Genomic DNA, 16,569 nt, shown 5'->3' on the forward strand with positions numbered 1-16,569 from the left:
CAGGCTCACTCGGTCAGTCAGTTGGTCTCACTCCGTCGGTGAGTCGGCCATACTTGGTCAGCCAGTGGGCCTTGGTCAGTCAGTCAGAAGGCCTCGCCAAGTCAGTTGGCTTTACTCAGTTGGCCTCGATCAGCGTTGCTGGATCAGTCAGTCAGCCTCGTTCCCTCAGTCAGTGAGACCCGGTTAGTCAGTCGGTCACACTCACCCATTCAAACAGTCGGTCTCCCTCGGTCAGTCAGTCAGCCTCACTCAGCCATTTAGAAGGCTTTATTTGCTGAGTCGGTTGGCCTCACTCGGTCAGTCAGTCAATTTCTGTCACGTTTGATACAAGAGCCATAATCATCGACCAGTGTAGCCACAAGCTGGAGAGCAGATCAGCTTTGCCATGTATCATGTGTCCAATCAGTGTGAGGGTGGTTTATGAGTTTGGGTGGTTTGAGTGCCCAATCAGAAGAAAGAGAGAGAGGGACGCCTTGTATACAGGGTTTCCTATCAGGGTTTAATGAATTGAATAATTGCTGAAAAGGGAAATTTCAGCACATTTTTCAACTGCTGCCTGAACTGAGTCTGTGTCACGGCATAAATCCCAGTGTTTGTACAACAACTCAGAAGCTGCAGCATGAAACCCAATTCCATAACAAAATAATCTAACCACACAGACTTATACCCCAAATAATACATCCTGCTCCATATTGAATATAACATAAATATTGACCATAACACAATGAAATTGGCTGAGATAACAAACAGTAAAATTATGCATTTCCTTCGACTTTCCATCTCTGGGTCTCTGGAGTTCTCCCAACCGTTGTGAGCCCGGAGTCTCCTGCGGGCTCTGCTGCTCACTAAAATGTGTCTGACGGTAAGAACATTGAGCAGCAAAATCAGGACAAATGGGAGACATGGGTTTAGGATGTTGTGGAGGAACTGGATTGCTGACCAAGCTGGAGAGAACAAAACTGTCCACTTGTAATTACAAAACCAGGGGTCGTTCCCCAGCAAATATTCACCTAACAACATAAAATACCAGTAAATGTTCTTTAAACAGCTCAAGACAGTCACTGTTCCCAGAACCACAGCCGCCGATTTCTCGCTGCAATATTTACTTTTCAGCTTGGGGCAGCAAATGGCCACAAATCGATCAAAGGTGAAAGTGACGGTGAACCAGACAGAACAGTCAGTGGCGGAATAAAGCAGGACGGCGTGGATATTACACACGAGCATGGACTTCAGGTAATAAAATTGTTCATCAAAGACAATGGGAATGTGTCTCATTAACAAGTCGAGGATAACGACCAGTAGATCCCCCACTGACATGGCCACCAGGTAACGAGTGACACACTTGGAGAGACCGCAGTTTCTGGTCCTCAGGGTCACAATTGTGATTATGTTCACTGTGAGCAAGAGGAATTTAGAATGAAATTATACATTAGCCAGGGAAGCAATAACCTGTTTGAGTGAGGTAAGGACACCCTCTTACACACACACGTATACACGCACACCCATACCCACACACACACACGTACACACACACGTACACACACGTACACACGCACACACCCACACACACACATACATACACACAAACACACACACACACAGAAACACACGCCCACACCCACCCACACTCACACCCACACATACACACACACACACACATGCACACACACACAGAAACACACACATACACACACACAGAAACACACACCCACACACACACCCACACACACACATACACTATAACTTATATCGAGACACAGAGACACATAAACACGTTCACACCCATGCTCACACAAACTCAGTCACCCTCACACAGACACACAAACAAACACTGATACTATAACTTACAAACAGATTTGGACAGACAGATACGGCCGTAAACAAACACGTTCACACACATTATCGCACTGACACTCTCACACACTTACCACGGACAGTATTAGTGAGAGGCAACATGGTTTTGTGAAGGGGAGGCCGTGTCTCGCCAACTTGATCGAGTTTTTCGAGGAAGTGATGAAGATGGTTGATGAGGGTCGGGCAGTGGATGTTGTCTACATGGACTTCAGGAAGGCCTTTGACAAGAACACTCAGGGCAGATTGGTGCAGAAGGTGAAATCGCTTGGGATCAGAGGTGATACAAAACTGGCTCAGTCAAAGAAGGCAGAAGGTAGCAGTGGAAGGTACTGTTCTGAATGGAGGGCTGTGACAAGTGGTGTTCCTCAGGGATCAGTGCTGGGACCTTTGCTGTTTGTAATGCGTATAAATGATTTGGAGGAAAATTTAACTGGATGAATTAGTAAGTTCGCAAACAACACAAAGATTGGTGGATTTGCGGATAGCGATGAGGACCATCAGAGGATACAGCTGGATATAGATCAGTTGGAGACGTTGGTGGAGAGAAGGCATTTAATCCAAAGAAATGTTCGGTAAAGCATTTTGGAAGGTCTAATACAGATAGGAAATATACAGGAAATGGTAGGACCCTTAAGATATTGATAGGCAAAAGGATCTGGGTGTACAGGTACACAGGTCACTGTAGAAAGTAGTCAAGAAGGCATACGGCATATTTGCCTGCAATGACCGAGGCATTAAGTTTAATAATTGGCAAGTCATGTTGTAGCTTTATAGAACCTGAGTTAGGCTGCACTTGGAGTAGAGTGTTCAATTCTGGTCACCACACCACCAGTAGGATTGGAGGTTTTGGAGAGTGTGCAGAAAAGATTTACCAGGATGGTGCCCTGGTATGGAGGGCATTGGCTATGAGGGGAGATTGGAGAAATTGTTTTGTTCTCACTAGAATGGTGGAGTTTGAGGGGCGACCTGATAGAAGTCTACAGGATTATGGGAGGCATGGACATTCAGGGCCACCGACATTTATTCCCATCAGGACCATCGACATGACTCCCCCAGCAGATACCCCAACGTTACTCCCATGAGGACTGATCACCAGGGCCCTGTCATTACCCCCCCATCAGGACCATCAGGGCTCACGACCTTCCTCCTACATCAGGAGTCCCGACAGTTACCAATCTGCATCCCTGACATTACTCCCCATCAGTACCCCAGTAATTGCCTCCCCATCAGGAACGTCAACATTACTCCCCGCCACAGCCCAAGTCTTCACTTCTTATTCAGGAACCCCTGAGATTCCTCCGTCAAGATCCAAGAAATTACTCCCCCCATCAGGTCTGAGAAAGTACACCTCGATCAGGATCCCTGACATCGCTCCCCCGTGAGCACCCCCGACATTAGATCCCCATCAGGAACCACACATTATCATGTGTCCTCATCAGGGCTCCGAGATTGTCACCCCAATCAGAACCCCAAACTTTAATTCCCCGTTCAGTACCCCCAACATCACTCCTCATCAGTACCCCCAACATCACTCCCCATCAGTACCCCCAACATCACTCCCCATCAGTACCCCCAACATCACTCCCCATCAGTACCCCCAACATCACTCCCCATCAGCACCCCCAACATCACTCCCCATCAGTACCCCCAACATCACTCCCCATCAGTACCCCAACATTGCTCCCCATCAGTACCCCCAACATCACTCCCCATCAGTACCCCCAACATCACTCCCCATCAGTACCCCCAACATCACTCCCCATCAGTACCCACCATCACTTCCCCATCAGTACCCCCAACATCACTCCCCATCAGTACCCCAACATCACTCCCCATCAGTACCCCCAACATCACTCCCCATCAGTACCCCCAACATCACTTCCCCATCAGTACCCCCAACATCACTCCCCATCAGTACCCCCAACATCACTCCCCATCAGCACCCCCAACATCACTCCCCATCAGTACCCCAACATCACTCCCCATCAGTACCCCAAAATCACTCCCCATCAGTACCTCCAACATCATTCCCCATCAGTACCCCCAACATCACTCCCCATCAGTACCCCCAACATCACTCCCCATCAATACCCCAAAATCAATCCCCATCAGTACCCCCAACATCACTTCCCTATTAGGAATCCGGACATTAGTCCCCCCATCAGGCCACAGTTATTACTCCCCCAACTGGACTACCATCATGTTCCCCCCACCCTGACCCCCACATTAATCCCCCATCAGGACCCGTGACATCACTCCCGAATGAGCATCCCCATCATTACTCCCGCATGTATCAGGATCCCCAACATTACTCCCCCATCAGGATCCCCAACATTACTCCCCGATCAGCATCCCCAACATTACTCCCCCATCAGGATCCCCAACATTACTCCCCCATCAGGATCCCCAACATTACTCCCCCATCAGGATCCCCAACATTACTCCCCCATCAGCATCCCCAACATTACTCCCCCATCGGGATCCCCAACATTACTCCCCCATCAGGATCCCCAACATTACTCCCCCATCAGGATCCCCAACATTACTCCCCCATCGGGATCCCCAACATTACTCCCCCATCAGGATCCCCAACATTACTCCCCCATCGGGATCCCCAACATTACTCCCCCATCAGGATCCCCATCATTACTCCCCCATCAGGACTCCCGAAATTACTCCCCCAATCAGGAAGCCTGACATTAGTCTCCCAATCAGGTCACAGGCACTACTCCCCCGTCTGATCTGCTGTCATGCCCCCCCCCATTATGATCCCCGACACTAATCCCCATTAGAACCCAGGACATTACTCCTCCATCAGAACCCCCGACATTACTCCCACATCAGGAAATGTAGCATCGCTCTCCCATCAGGAACCACAACATTATTCCCCTCTCAGTACCCACGTCATTCCTCCCCCATCAGGACCTCCAGCATTGATTTCCCAGTCAGGGTTTGACAGGGCTGTTTGTTTTGCCGTTGTCTTGTCCGGTGCTTCGATCGGTGCCAGTTGGTCTGTCCAGTTTCATTTCTTTCTTGGGACTTTGCGGCGATTGTTACAGCTGAGTGGCTTGCTGGGCCACTTCAGAGGGTCGGTGAGAGTCAACCAAATTGCTGTGGTCTGGAGTCACATGTAGGCTAGACCAGAGAAGGACGGCAGATTTCCTTCCCAAAAGGGCATTAGTGAAAAGGATGTCTTTTTTTTCTGCCAATCAACAATGGTTTCATGGTCATCACTAGACTCTTAATTCCAGTTTTTATTTTGTTATTGAATTCAAATTTGGCAGGGCTCAAATCCAGGTCTCCAGAACATTATCTGGGCGCTAACCACCTGGAACCAGCAAAGGTTCATCGCATTTCACGTGGCAAATCCTTTTGTAAATTCCTGATGGTTCAGTAGATCCTCCCATCTAGTTAAATATACCTATTCTACCTGCCCAGGTTTTACAAATGGCGGAATTGTGCGGAGGGTGTGGAGAGTCTGCAGAAGGATCTAGGTAGGCTGGGCGAATGGGCCAGGAAATGGCAAATGGAATTTAATGTTGGCAAGTGCGAGGTGGTCCACTTTGGTAGGAATAATGGTAGGAAAGACTATTACTTACGGGGCGAAAAACTGCAGCAGGCGACGTTGCAGAGGGACCTCGGGGTCCTTGTGCATGAGTCGCAAAAACCCAGCCTGCAGGTGCAGCAGGCGGTCAGGAAGGCTAATGGGATGTTGGCCTTCATAGCGAGGGTGATTGAATATAAAAGTAGGGAAGTCTTGTATAGGGCATTGGTGAGGCCGCAGCTGGAGTACTGTGTGCAGTTTTGATCGCCGCACTTACGCAAGGATATTTTGGCCTTGGAGGGAGTGCAGAGGAGGTTTACTAGGCTGATGCTGGAGTTGAGGGGGTTGAGCTATGAGGACAGGCTGAATAAACTAGGCTTGTACTCGTTAGAGTTTAGAAGAATGAGGGGAGATCTCATTGAGACGTATAAGATGATGAATGGGATGGATAGGATAGAGGTGGAGAGGCTCTTCCCGCTCAGAAAGGACAGCAGGACTAGGGGGCACAGCCTCAAGATAAAGGGGGGGGGGCGGTTTAGAACGGAGTTGAGGAGGAACTTCTTCACACAAAGGGTGGTGAATCTCTGGAATTCTCTGCCCGTTGAAGTGGTGGAGGCTGCCTCACTAAATATATTTAAGACGCGGGTTGATGGGTTTTTGATAAGAGAGGGGATTTAGGGTTATGGGGAGAGGGCGGGAAAGTGGAACTGAGCCACAACAGATCAGCCATGATCTTATTGAATGGCGGGGCAGGCTCGAAGGGCTAGATGGCCTACTCCTGCTCCTATTTCTTATGTTCTTATGTTCTTATTGGTCTGGTCATATAGCTGTGGAACACTCCAAGCAGTTGGACTGTGCCATTGCACCCATCGCAAACGGTTATGCAGAAAAATCACTTTGACCAAAAGTCCATCAGGAAGTGTCTGCCTATAACATTGTGAAGGAACTGCTGGAAAAGGATACTTTCCAGAGCAGACAGTAAAATCCATTTGACAGAACCTGTCATCACCAAAACTGGCTGTCTTGACAAGGCAAGACTGAACAATCCTTCCTGAGTCTCACCTCCTCCACACTGGCTATCCTGGGAAACAGAATGCGACCCGTCCCTTCCCAAACCTGCCTTACCAAGAAGATTGGCAGTTATTTATGTTCAGGTTGACACCGAGCAGATCTCTCTGTTCGATGGGTTATTCCTGGGATCCAGCACCCAGTAAACCATCAACAACTGACGGAGGGTCATCAACTCGCTGAAAGGTACCTGAAATATGCTGGTTTTCTAACCCAGGACTGTGTGTGAGGGATACATTAAAGCTTGGGGCAGCCGCACAGAGGCACAGTGGGGGAAGTTCACTGTCCAAGAGTTCTCACTCAAAACTCACAGAGGGGCTGGAAGCAGTGTTGTAGCCATTCGACTGAACGTCTAACATTGAATGTACATCGGAAATAACAAGTGTGGTAACTGTGTGGAGGAATGTCTGAGTGGATCATCTTGTGTGGAAATAATGAATCGACTGCATCTTCTTCCCTGTTCGACTTGAAAGGTTCTAACATAGAACATAGAACACTGCAGCACAAACAGGCCCTTCCGCCCACAAGTTGTGCCCATCATATCCATACCTACCAAGCCATAGACCTATCTATAACCCCCAATCCCATTAGATACCATATACTCATCCAGATGTCTTTTAAAAGACCCCAGCGAGTTCACCTCCTCCACCACCGACGGCAGCCGATTCCATTCACTCACCCGCCTCTGAGTGAAAACTTACCCCTAAAATCTCCTCTGTACCTGCCCCCCAGCACCTTAAACCTGTGTCCTCTCGTAGTGACCATTTCAGCCCTGGGAAATAGCCTCCGAGAATCCACCCATTTTTTGATTTACTTTTGCACAATTTATCAGGAAAGGAAAATGTGTACAAAGTTTCTCAGATACTAATCAGTTTCTGAAAATACTGAAAACTTCTCAGGTAGCTGGGCTGGTTAGCTCATGTGGTCAGAGTGTGGTGCTAATAACGCCAAGATCATGGGTTCAATCCTCATACTGACTAGGTGTGTTTGCCTGTGTGTGTGGGTTTGGGAGTCTTTTTGTCAGTACAGGCTGAGTTGCTTTACATCCTTCTGTACAGTCATGGTGCAGCTTTTCTCCTGCGGCGACAGGGTAGCACAGTGGATAGTACTGCTGCTTCACAGCTCCAGGGATCTGGGTTTGATTCCCGGCTCCGGTCACTGTCTGTGTAGAGATTGCATATTGTCCTTGTTTCTGTGTGGGTTTCCTCTGAGTGTTCTAGTTTCTTCCCACAGTCCAAAGCTGTGTGGGTTAGGTTGATTAACCATGCTAAAATTGCCTCTTAGTGTCCTGAGATGTGTAGATTAGTGGGTGGGATATGGAGGTAGGGCCTGGGAGGGATTGTGGTTGGTGCAGACTCAATGGGCTGAATGGGCCTCTTTCTTCACTGTAGGGTTCGATGATACTTCAATGATCTGTGTTAAATATTTAATCCAGTTAAATTGTTGAAGTTTGCTATCTCTGTAATTAAGATAAAGTCTTTATCTGCTAGCCAATAAGCATTGTTTAATTGATCTATTTTCCTGACATTATTAAACTTAGGCACAGCTTGGCAGGTATTTTGCAACAATGCCATATTATGTGTGTTGTGCGAAGAATATGTTTTACTCTTTCCAGCTATCTACTGGCCTGTAAAAAGTTCATTGCAAAGTCATTATTGGTCATGTCATTAATCCACGATGTCTGTGATGATGCCAAGTTGGCACAGCTCAGTTCTAACCGCTTGCAGAGGTCGTCAGTTCCAGTTGGAGTGATGCAATGGCAAGAATTTTTCTCTCTCTCTCACACACTCTCAGTGTCAACAAATCGAAGAAGATAGTCATTGACTTCAGGAAGCACAGTGGAGGGCATGTACCTGTCTACATCACTGGAGGTGAAATGGACAAGAGTTTCACACATTAACGTTTCCAAATCACCAACAAACTGTCCTGGTTCCTCCACGATGAAACTATAGTAAGAAAGCCCAACAAGCCCTCTCCTTTCTCAGGGGGCTAAGGAAATTTGGTTTGTCCACTATGACTCTCACCAACTTTTACTAATGCACGTAGAAAGCGTTATTTGTGTTTGTACCACAGCTTGGCATGGCTTCCACTCTGTCTAAGACTGCAAGAAACTACAAAGGGTCATGAACGAAGCCCAGTCCATCACCTCAAACCTTCCTGCCACCCCTTCAAAGTGTCCACACTTCTTACAGCCTCTGAAAAAACAATAAGCATAGTTAAGGACCCCACGCAACTTCACAAGGTCTATTTCATCTTCTTCCATTGGGAAAACACATAAAAATCTGAGGACACATCGAACCGAACCGAGAACAGATTCTTCCCTGCCTTTTGAATGGACCTACCTCACATTAAGTTGATCTTGTTTTACACCCCAGCTACGACTGTACCACGACATTCTGCACTCTCTCCTTATCATCTCTTTGTCTGTACAGCGTGCAAGAACCAATACTTTTCATGATGTACAAATACATACGGCAATAATAAATCAACTCAAATAAATCAAAAATAATCATTCCTGACAAGCCTCAGGTAGAGAAATAACATCATAAAGTGGTGCTAGCCTGGAAAGACCCATTGGCTCATCGCCTTTGCACTAACAATAGTTTCCTGCACCTGTCCAATGTCCTGGAATTTTGTGATATTTTAAGTGATCATCTAAATAAATTTTTAAAGATTGTAGGTTTTCTGTCCCCCCACTACCTGCACAGGTAGTTCATTCCAGATTCACACTGCCGTCTGAGTGGAAACAATAATTCTCAAATCCCCTCTTAATCTCCTGACCCTCAGCCTAAAGCCATGACCCTTTGTGACTCACACCTGCTGTTTCCTGTTCACCCTGCCCATCCCCTTTGTAATCTGATACACACCTCAATAATGTCTCCCTTCAGCCTTCTCTGCTCTGAAGAAAGGAACCCAATCCTATCCAATCTCTCTGTATCGTTCGAATGCCCCACCCCAGGCAAACTCCTGGAGTCTGTGGCTGGGAACAGGGAATGGGAGTGGAACTGAGTACAATAAAATCCGTCCTTCCAATAATTTAATAACAAGATGAGGAATGGAATGAATGATGGATTTTAAATACAATAGCTGATGTAGAGACTGACTGGGGAAGCAAATAGGAGCAAAGACGAGCAAATGGAAGATCAGATACACTGAAACATTCATCAGTCGGGTTAGTGACTGAATACAGATATTCTAAAGAAACAACAACTAAGGCCAAGTGCGTAAGACCAGTAATAAAATTAAACAGGATGAATTGAATTAATAACTGGACAGAGAAACTTACCAGGGACACCAACAATAGCCAAGATTGGGTAGTAAACCCCTTGACTAACCCAGAGAATACATTTAATACGAGATACTAATGGTATCCAATCTCGAGAAAGCCAGTAAAAACCCTTGGTAATACTCCTGTTAATTATTGAAATATTCCTGTCTACTGTTCCCAGTTTCTGATCCATTGCTGCAAAGTTCCAGTCCGTTGTTTGCAGATTCTGATCTTTTTCTCCCTCTGTCTGCGGTCGCTGATTCTACTAGTGACGGATTTGACTGTCCCAGTGACTGTGTGGGATAACATATTGAATGGAATCACTTATTAATAGACGAGGGAAACCCTCCAGTGACAGGAAGCGGATCCACGGAGACTGACATTAATCACAGTCGCTGAACAAACAGCTTTAGTTAACGTCTTTCAATCCAACCACCTTTTATCTGACAAAAGGTGTGGAATATTTAAACAGTCTGTGTGATGGTGAGGGTTATGTTTGGTGCCATGCCCAGCTGTCTGCTCAAATTTGACTATGTCAGTGAAGAGAACATCTTCATTTTCCTGGGGATGTTTTTGTCGTTCATGAGTCTCTCCTCTTAGTTACAGTATCAGGTTCCATCTCAATCCAATAATCCTCAAACCAGGAGGCAGCCCTCTGATACCTGTTTCAGAACACAGTGAGTGCAGAGAATTCGATGACATTGACATTAGGCGAGACTGAGTCACTGAGCAGGATGTTGGTTGGAATTCAGAAGAATGAGGGTTATCCCTTTAGGCCAGCCCAGGGCAACACCCTGGTGAATCACCTCTACACGCTTTCTACTCCAACCACATCCTTCCTACCGTGCGCTGCCCAGACTGTAGAGAGTACTCCAGCTCTGATCAAAGCAGCGTTTCACACAAAAACCTATAAACTTCGAACCAGCCAAGACAGGGTCAAAGCAAGAAGGATGTTCCCTGTGGTTCTGTTTCTGATGCACAATGTTTGTAGAGGGCTGTATTGTGTATCTGTCATTGTCTGGATGTGTGCGAATGCATGATTCACTCCTCATATGGACTTGCATTTTGTATGTGAAAGTCCTGCTCTATCTCGGGCACAGTATATGAGTGTCACTCTTACCGTTCATCAATCAGTCTTTGATCAATTCTGTGAGTGCATGATTCACTCTGTGAAAGCCTCTGACAAGATGTGTGAATATATTCATCACTTGTTATTTTTGTGTCTTTGATACTTTTATCACCGATTTCTTACAAGCAAATCAAAGGAGACTCAGAATAGGCCAGGAGCTCTTTCCTTTTTAAGCATATGCGGTGAGAACAGTTCTTCAGAGATTCCGCTGCAGCAGGCTCTGCATCTTTCAGTGAAGCCCACCTCCCCACTGCCACCCCCACCCCCCCCCGATAATTATATCATGCTGCACACGCACACAGGAGTGAAATTTCCATCTCAAAAACATCCAAAACAGGCACATCTTGCATTCGTCTCAATTAACGTTGTCTCTGTTATAAATACTTCCAGATTAACGTGCTCTGCCCGCGACCACATGTGCCTGACTCCAGATCTTTCGTTCACACCACAGAAAGAGTTGCCTTGTACTGTTCCTGCAGTTTGGAAATTCTGTTGAATGTAAGGTGCTAACCTTTGTAATAGAAAGAGAAGGTGACTTTTGGGAACAAGGTAACCTGTAATCATGTTCTATTATTTTCTTATTTATTATTCATTCTCAAACCTCACTATGCAATCATATTAAACCTCAGACTTTATTACTTTTATTCCTCACAACCCATTTATTTGACTGGATATATATCTATATATCTCTGCATATATCTCGGTGTCTGCCCATATCCATGAGTGTACAAGAACATAAGAAATAGGAGCAGGAGTAGGCCATCTAGCCCTTTGAGCCTGCCCCGCCATTCAATAAGATCATGGCTGATCTGTCGTGGCTCAGTTCCACATTCCCGCCCTCTCCCCATAACCCTTTATCCCCTCTCTTATCAAAAAACCATCAACCCGCGTCTTAAAAATATTTAGCGAGGCTGCCTCCACCACTTCAACGGGCAGAGAATTCCAGAGATTCACCACCCTTTGAGTGAAGAAGTTCCTCCTCAAGTCCGTTCTAAACCGCCACCCCCCCCCGCCCCTTTATCTTGAGGCTGTGCCCCCTAGTCCTATTGTCTTTTTTGAGCGGGAAGAGTCTCTCCACCTCAATCCTATCCATACCATTCATCATCTTATACGTCTCAATGAGATCTCCCCTCATTCTTCTAAACTCCAACGAGTACAAGCCTAGTTTATTCAGCCTCTCCTCATAGCTCAACCCCCTCAACTCCGATATGAGCCCAGTAAACCTCTCCTGCACTCCCTCCAAGACCAAAATATCTTTGCGCAAGTGCGACGCCCAAAACTGCACACAGTACTCCAGCTGCGGCCTCACCAATGCCCTATACAGCTGCAGCAAGACCTCCCTACTTTTATATTCAATCCCCCTCGCTATTAAGTCCAGCATCCCATTCGCCTTCCTGACCACCTGCTGCACCTGCAAGCTTGGTTTTTGCGACTCATGCACAAGGACCCCGAGGTCCCTCTGCACCGTCGCCTGCTGCAGTTTTTCGCCCCGTAAGTAATAGTCTTTCCTACCATTCTTCCTACCAAAGTGGACCACCTCACACTTGCCAACATTAAATTCCATTTGCCATTTCCTGGCCCATTCGCCCAGCCTATCTAGATCCTTCTGCAGACTCTCCACACCCTCCGCACAATTTGCCGTTCCCCCAATCTTGGTGTCATCAGCAAATTTCGACACCCTACACTCGGTTCCCTCCTCCAGATCATCTATATAAATGGTAAAAAGTTGAGGCCCCAGCACCGACCCCTGGGGCACTCCACTCGTCACCATCCGCCAATCCGAATAGCACCCGTTGACCCCCACTCTCTGCCTCCTATTTGACAACCAATCCTCTATCCACGCTAACACCCTACCCCCAACTCCATGTCCCTCGACCTTCTGCAATAACCTCTTGTGAGGTACTTTGTCAAACGCCTTCTGAAAATCCAGAAGGACCACATCCACCGGCTCGCCTCTATCCACCGCCTTCGACACATCCTACAGCACAATATATTTCTTCATCATCATCTGGTACAACACAATGTGATTCCACATCTTAATCAAATGCAACACAATATGATTCTACACCTTAATCTAATACAACAAAATTTGATTCCACATCACGATCTCATGGAATACAATATGATTCCACATCTTAATCGAACACAACAAAATTTGATTACACATCACAATCTAATACAACACAATATAATTCCGTACCTCAAGCTAATACAGCAATGTAATATGTTACACGCTAAATGCAGTGCATCAGCACAAACCCCTCAAGAATCTCAAACAATCAGGACCCTCCAAGAGATTGAATAAATTACATGAAGGAATTAAGGTTTGTGATTGCATAAAGATAAGTAGAATGGTACATTTTAAAAACAATATAAGAGACAACAACAAAATATAATTTCTCCACACAGTGGTGCAGATCAGTCTGGGTTCCAAGAGTAGGAATGACAAAAACGAGCATGCAAGAACGGTGAGAAATTAAGTCAGGTAGTATTATGTGGGTAGCACTGATACCTCACAGAGCCAGGGAGCTGGGTTCATTCCCAGCCTCGGTTCATTGTCTGTGTGGATTTTGTGCATTCTCCCCGTGTTTGTGTGAGTGTCCTCCGGGTGCTCCGCTTTGCACCCATAGTCCAAAGGTTTGCAGATTGTGTGGATTGGTCATGTTAAATTGCCGCTTGGTATCTAAAGTAGCTCTGGTGGATTTGCCGTGGTGAGTGCACGGTTTATGGTGATAGGGTGGGTGGTGAGCCTGGGTAAAATCCTCTTCAGGAAATTTGATGAAGCTTCGATGAGCTGAATGGTCTCTTTATGAACTGTCGCCAATCGATCGTTCCAATGTTAGCATTTACTCTGTGGGAAATTGAATATAGACGGAGGAAGGTTTCTCTTCAGTTGTACTGTGTACTGGCCAGCACTTACTGGAGCAGTGTGTTCAAAATTGGGCTCTTCATTTAAGGAAATATATAAATCCGTTTGAAGCATTTCAGACAAGTGTTGAAGACCAGAAAAGTTAGTAAGTCTAAATTACAACGATAAAACATCTCTCCTGCCTCCACTTCCAACACGGTAATGGCATGTTTAGATAGATTCCTGGCAAGCAAGTTGTTGCCGGGCGCAGGCGAAATATAAATTTGAGATTACTTTCAGCACAGCCACCATGTTATTAAATGGGGGAGCAGGTTAGAGGGGTTGAATGGCCTGCGTCTGTTCCTTAGCTCCTCAATCGATATCGCTGCAAGATTCTGTAAAGAAATAGCGATTGCTACAGACACTCCAATGAGTCCATGCAGTCCAACTGCAGTAGATTCCTGTGCCTTTATTCATCAGTCATTTAATGCCTATTTTCTGTCAAAACTGCTCCCCCTCAAGGTGGGGTGCCCCCCCACCCTCCTCCCCCACACCTTCGTTCATCGTGTTCCAGCCGAATTTTCCGATACCTCAAAAATTCTGGTCTCTCGCTCAAATTTTGACAGCCCTCGCTCAATACTCACTTCCCTCAGTCCTGCTGGCCTGTCGAACAAACCACCCCCACCCAAGCCGCCTCAGTTTGTGGAGCTCTACCTCGATATTCCCCACTTCAGAATCTTTGGCCCATTTCCAATTTTGGAATTCTTTCCTCTACTTAAAAGCCCTCCCCTTATTGGTCTCTTTACTTCCCACATTCTGGCAGAACAGCTCTCTCTCTCTCTGTCCTGTCTCTCTCTCTCTGTCCTCTCAATAATTTGTATCATACACACTCAATGGAGGGCAGCATGTTGGCTCAGTGGTGAGCATTGCTGTGTCAGAGCGCCAGGAACTCGGATTCAATTCCGCCCTGGGGTGAATGTTGAGTGGGTTTTCCACGTTCTCCTTGCGTGTCCGTGGGTTTCCTTTGCGTATTCCCGTTCCCTTCCACAGTGTGTGTTCGGTTGGTGGGCCATGCTGAATTGCTGCTTTGGATCAGGGAAATTACCATGGTAAATATATGGAGTTGTGGAGATATGGTCTCAGTGGGATTGTTTACAGTGCAAACTCAATGAGCCAAATGGCCTCTTTCTGCACTGTAGGGATTCTATGGATCTATGAAATATTCCCAACCATCTGAATAGCCCCTATCTCAGACAGTCACCCCACTTACAAAGTCCCCCTATTCCCATTGCGGTCTGTATTGTCCTCTTCTTCTGTCCTCTTCACCTACTCTTTGTTCCTGTACCTCTCCTTCACGTCCCCACACTATCTGTAGTTTTATAGCCATCCACACTCACATCATCAGGCTGTAAATTGTTCATTTAAATTACCGTGTTGGATCAGATCAAAGCACACAGCCTGATTTGAACCTTTGAACGTTCTTTCCCTGTCAACAAACAACTTCTCATCTTCTCCTTTGGCTGAGCATGGCACTAGCTCCACCACAACAAGTATGTTCACAGAAGTTTCCTCAGGCAGCTTGTGGAGGGTCCGACTCGGGAAAGGGCAAAACCTGACCTACTCTTTGGAAATAGGGAACGGAAAGTGAGTGAAGTATCGGTGGGGATCCACTTTGGGACCAGTGACCATAGTCCTATTAACTATAAAATAGTTATGTAAACTGGTCCGCAGGTGCAAGCTCCAATTGGTACCAAACCATTTGTGATAGAATTAGGCAGGAACTTGCAAGAGTTTCTTTGAGGGCAACCGGACCTCCGGCAAGTGGGAAGCCTTCAAAACTCAAATAGCTAAACTTTGTGGTCTGTGTTTTCCAGCTCGGGTGAAGGGCGAGGCTGGCAGAAGCAGGAAACCTTGGATGAGAAAACTTCTTGAGTTTTGACAGCGGAAAGAAGAGGCATGGCCCAGGTACAAGCCGCTGGAATCAAGGAATCCCCTCGGGATGTACAGGGGATACAGGAATATACTCAAGAGGGAAAATAGGAGGTCGGTCACCAGTGGAGTGCCCCAGGGATCTGTTCTAGGACCCTTGCTGTTTGTCATTTTCATAAATGACCTGGATGAGGAAGTGGAGGGATGGGTTAGTAAGTTCGCAGACGATACAAAGGTTGGTGGTGTTCTCGTTGGTCTGGAGGGCTGTCAGAAGTTGCAGTGGGACACAGATAGGATGCCCGACTGGGCGGAGAAGTGGCAGATGGAGTTGAACGCAGATAAGTGTTTAGTGGCCCATTTTGGCAGGACCAATGGGATGAAGGAATACAATATCAAGGTAGTAGTCTTAGCTGTGTTGAAGAGCAGTGGGATCTTGCGGCCTGGGTCCATAGGACTCTTAAATCGGCCTCGCAGGTGGAGGATGTGGTCAGGAAGGTGTATGGTGTACTGGCCTTCATTAATCGAGGGATTGAGTTTCGGAGTCGGGAGGTAATGCTGCAACTTTATCAGACCCTTGTCAGACCCCACTTGGAGTACTGTGCGCAGTTCTGGTCGCCTCACTACAGGAAGGATGTGGAAGCTATTGAGAGGGTGCAGAGGAGATTTACAAGGATGCTGCCTGGATTGGGAGACATGCCTTATGAGGATAGGTTGAGGGAGCTGGGACTCTTCTCCCTGGAGAGACGAAGGTTGGGAGGCGACCTGATTGAGGTTTATAAGATGTTGAGAGGAATAGATAGGGTGGATTCCCAGAGGCTATTTCCCAGGGCTGAAATGGTCGCTACGAGAGGACACAGATTTAAGTTGCAGGGAAGCAAGTACAGAGGAGATGTGAGGGTTAAGTCTTTCACTCAGAGGGTGGTGAGTGA

At 46.7% G+C, this 16,569-nt stretch overlaps 1 protein-coding gene across 1 annotated transcript in view; it reads right to left on the reverse strand.

The window, feature by feature from the left end:
* Nucleotides 1-492: 492 nt before the first annotated feature.
* Nucleotides 493-16,569, reverse strand: part of LOC145361895 (G-protein coupled receptor 39-like) — a 59,827-nt gene continuing 43,750 nt past the window's right edge. The window contains exons 3-4 of the mRNA XM_080217884.1: nt 9,753-9,827; nt 493-1,394 (exon numbers count right to left, since the gene is read on the reverse strand). Of these exons, the coding sequence (XP_080074010.1) occupies nt 493-1,394; nt 9,753-9,827 (977 nt within the window). The remainder of the gene's footprint in view (nt 1,395-9,752; nt 9,828-16,569) is intronic.

Source organism: Carcharhinus amblyrhynchos, chromosome X (genome assembly GCF_965287045.1).
Source record: "Carcharhinus amblyrhynchos chromosome X, sCarAmb.v2.hapA, whole genome shotgun sequence".
Lineage (NCBI taxonomy): Eukaryota > Metazoa > Chordata > Chondrichthyes > Carcharhiniformes > Carcharhinidae > Carcharhinus > Carcharhinus amblyrhynchos.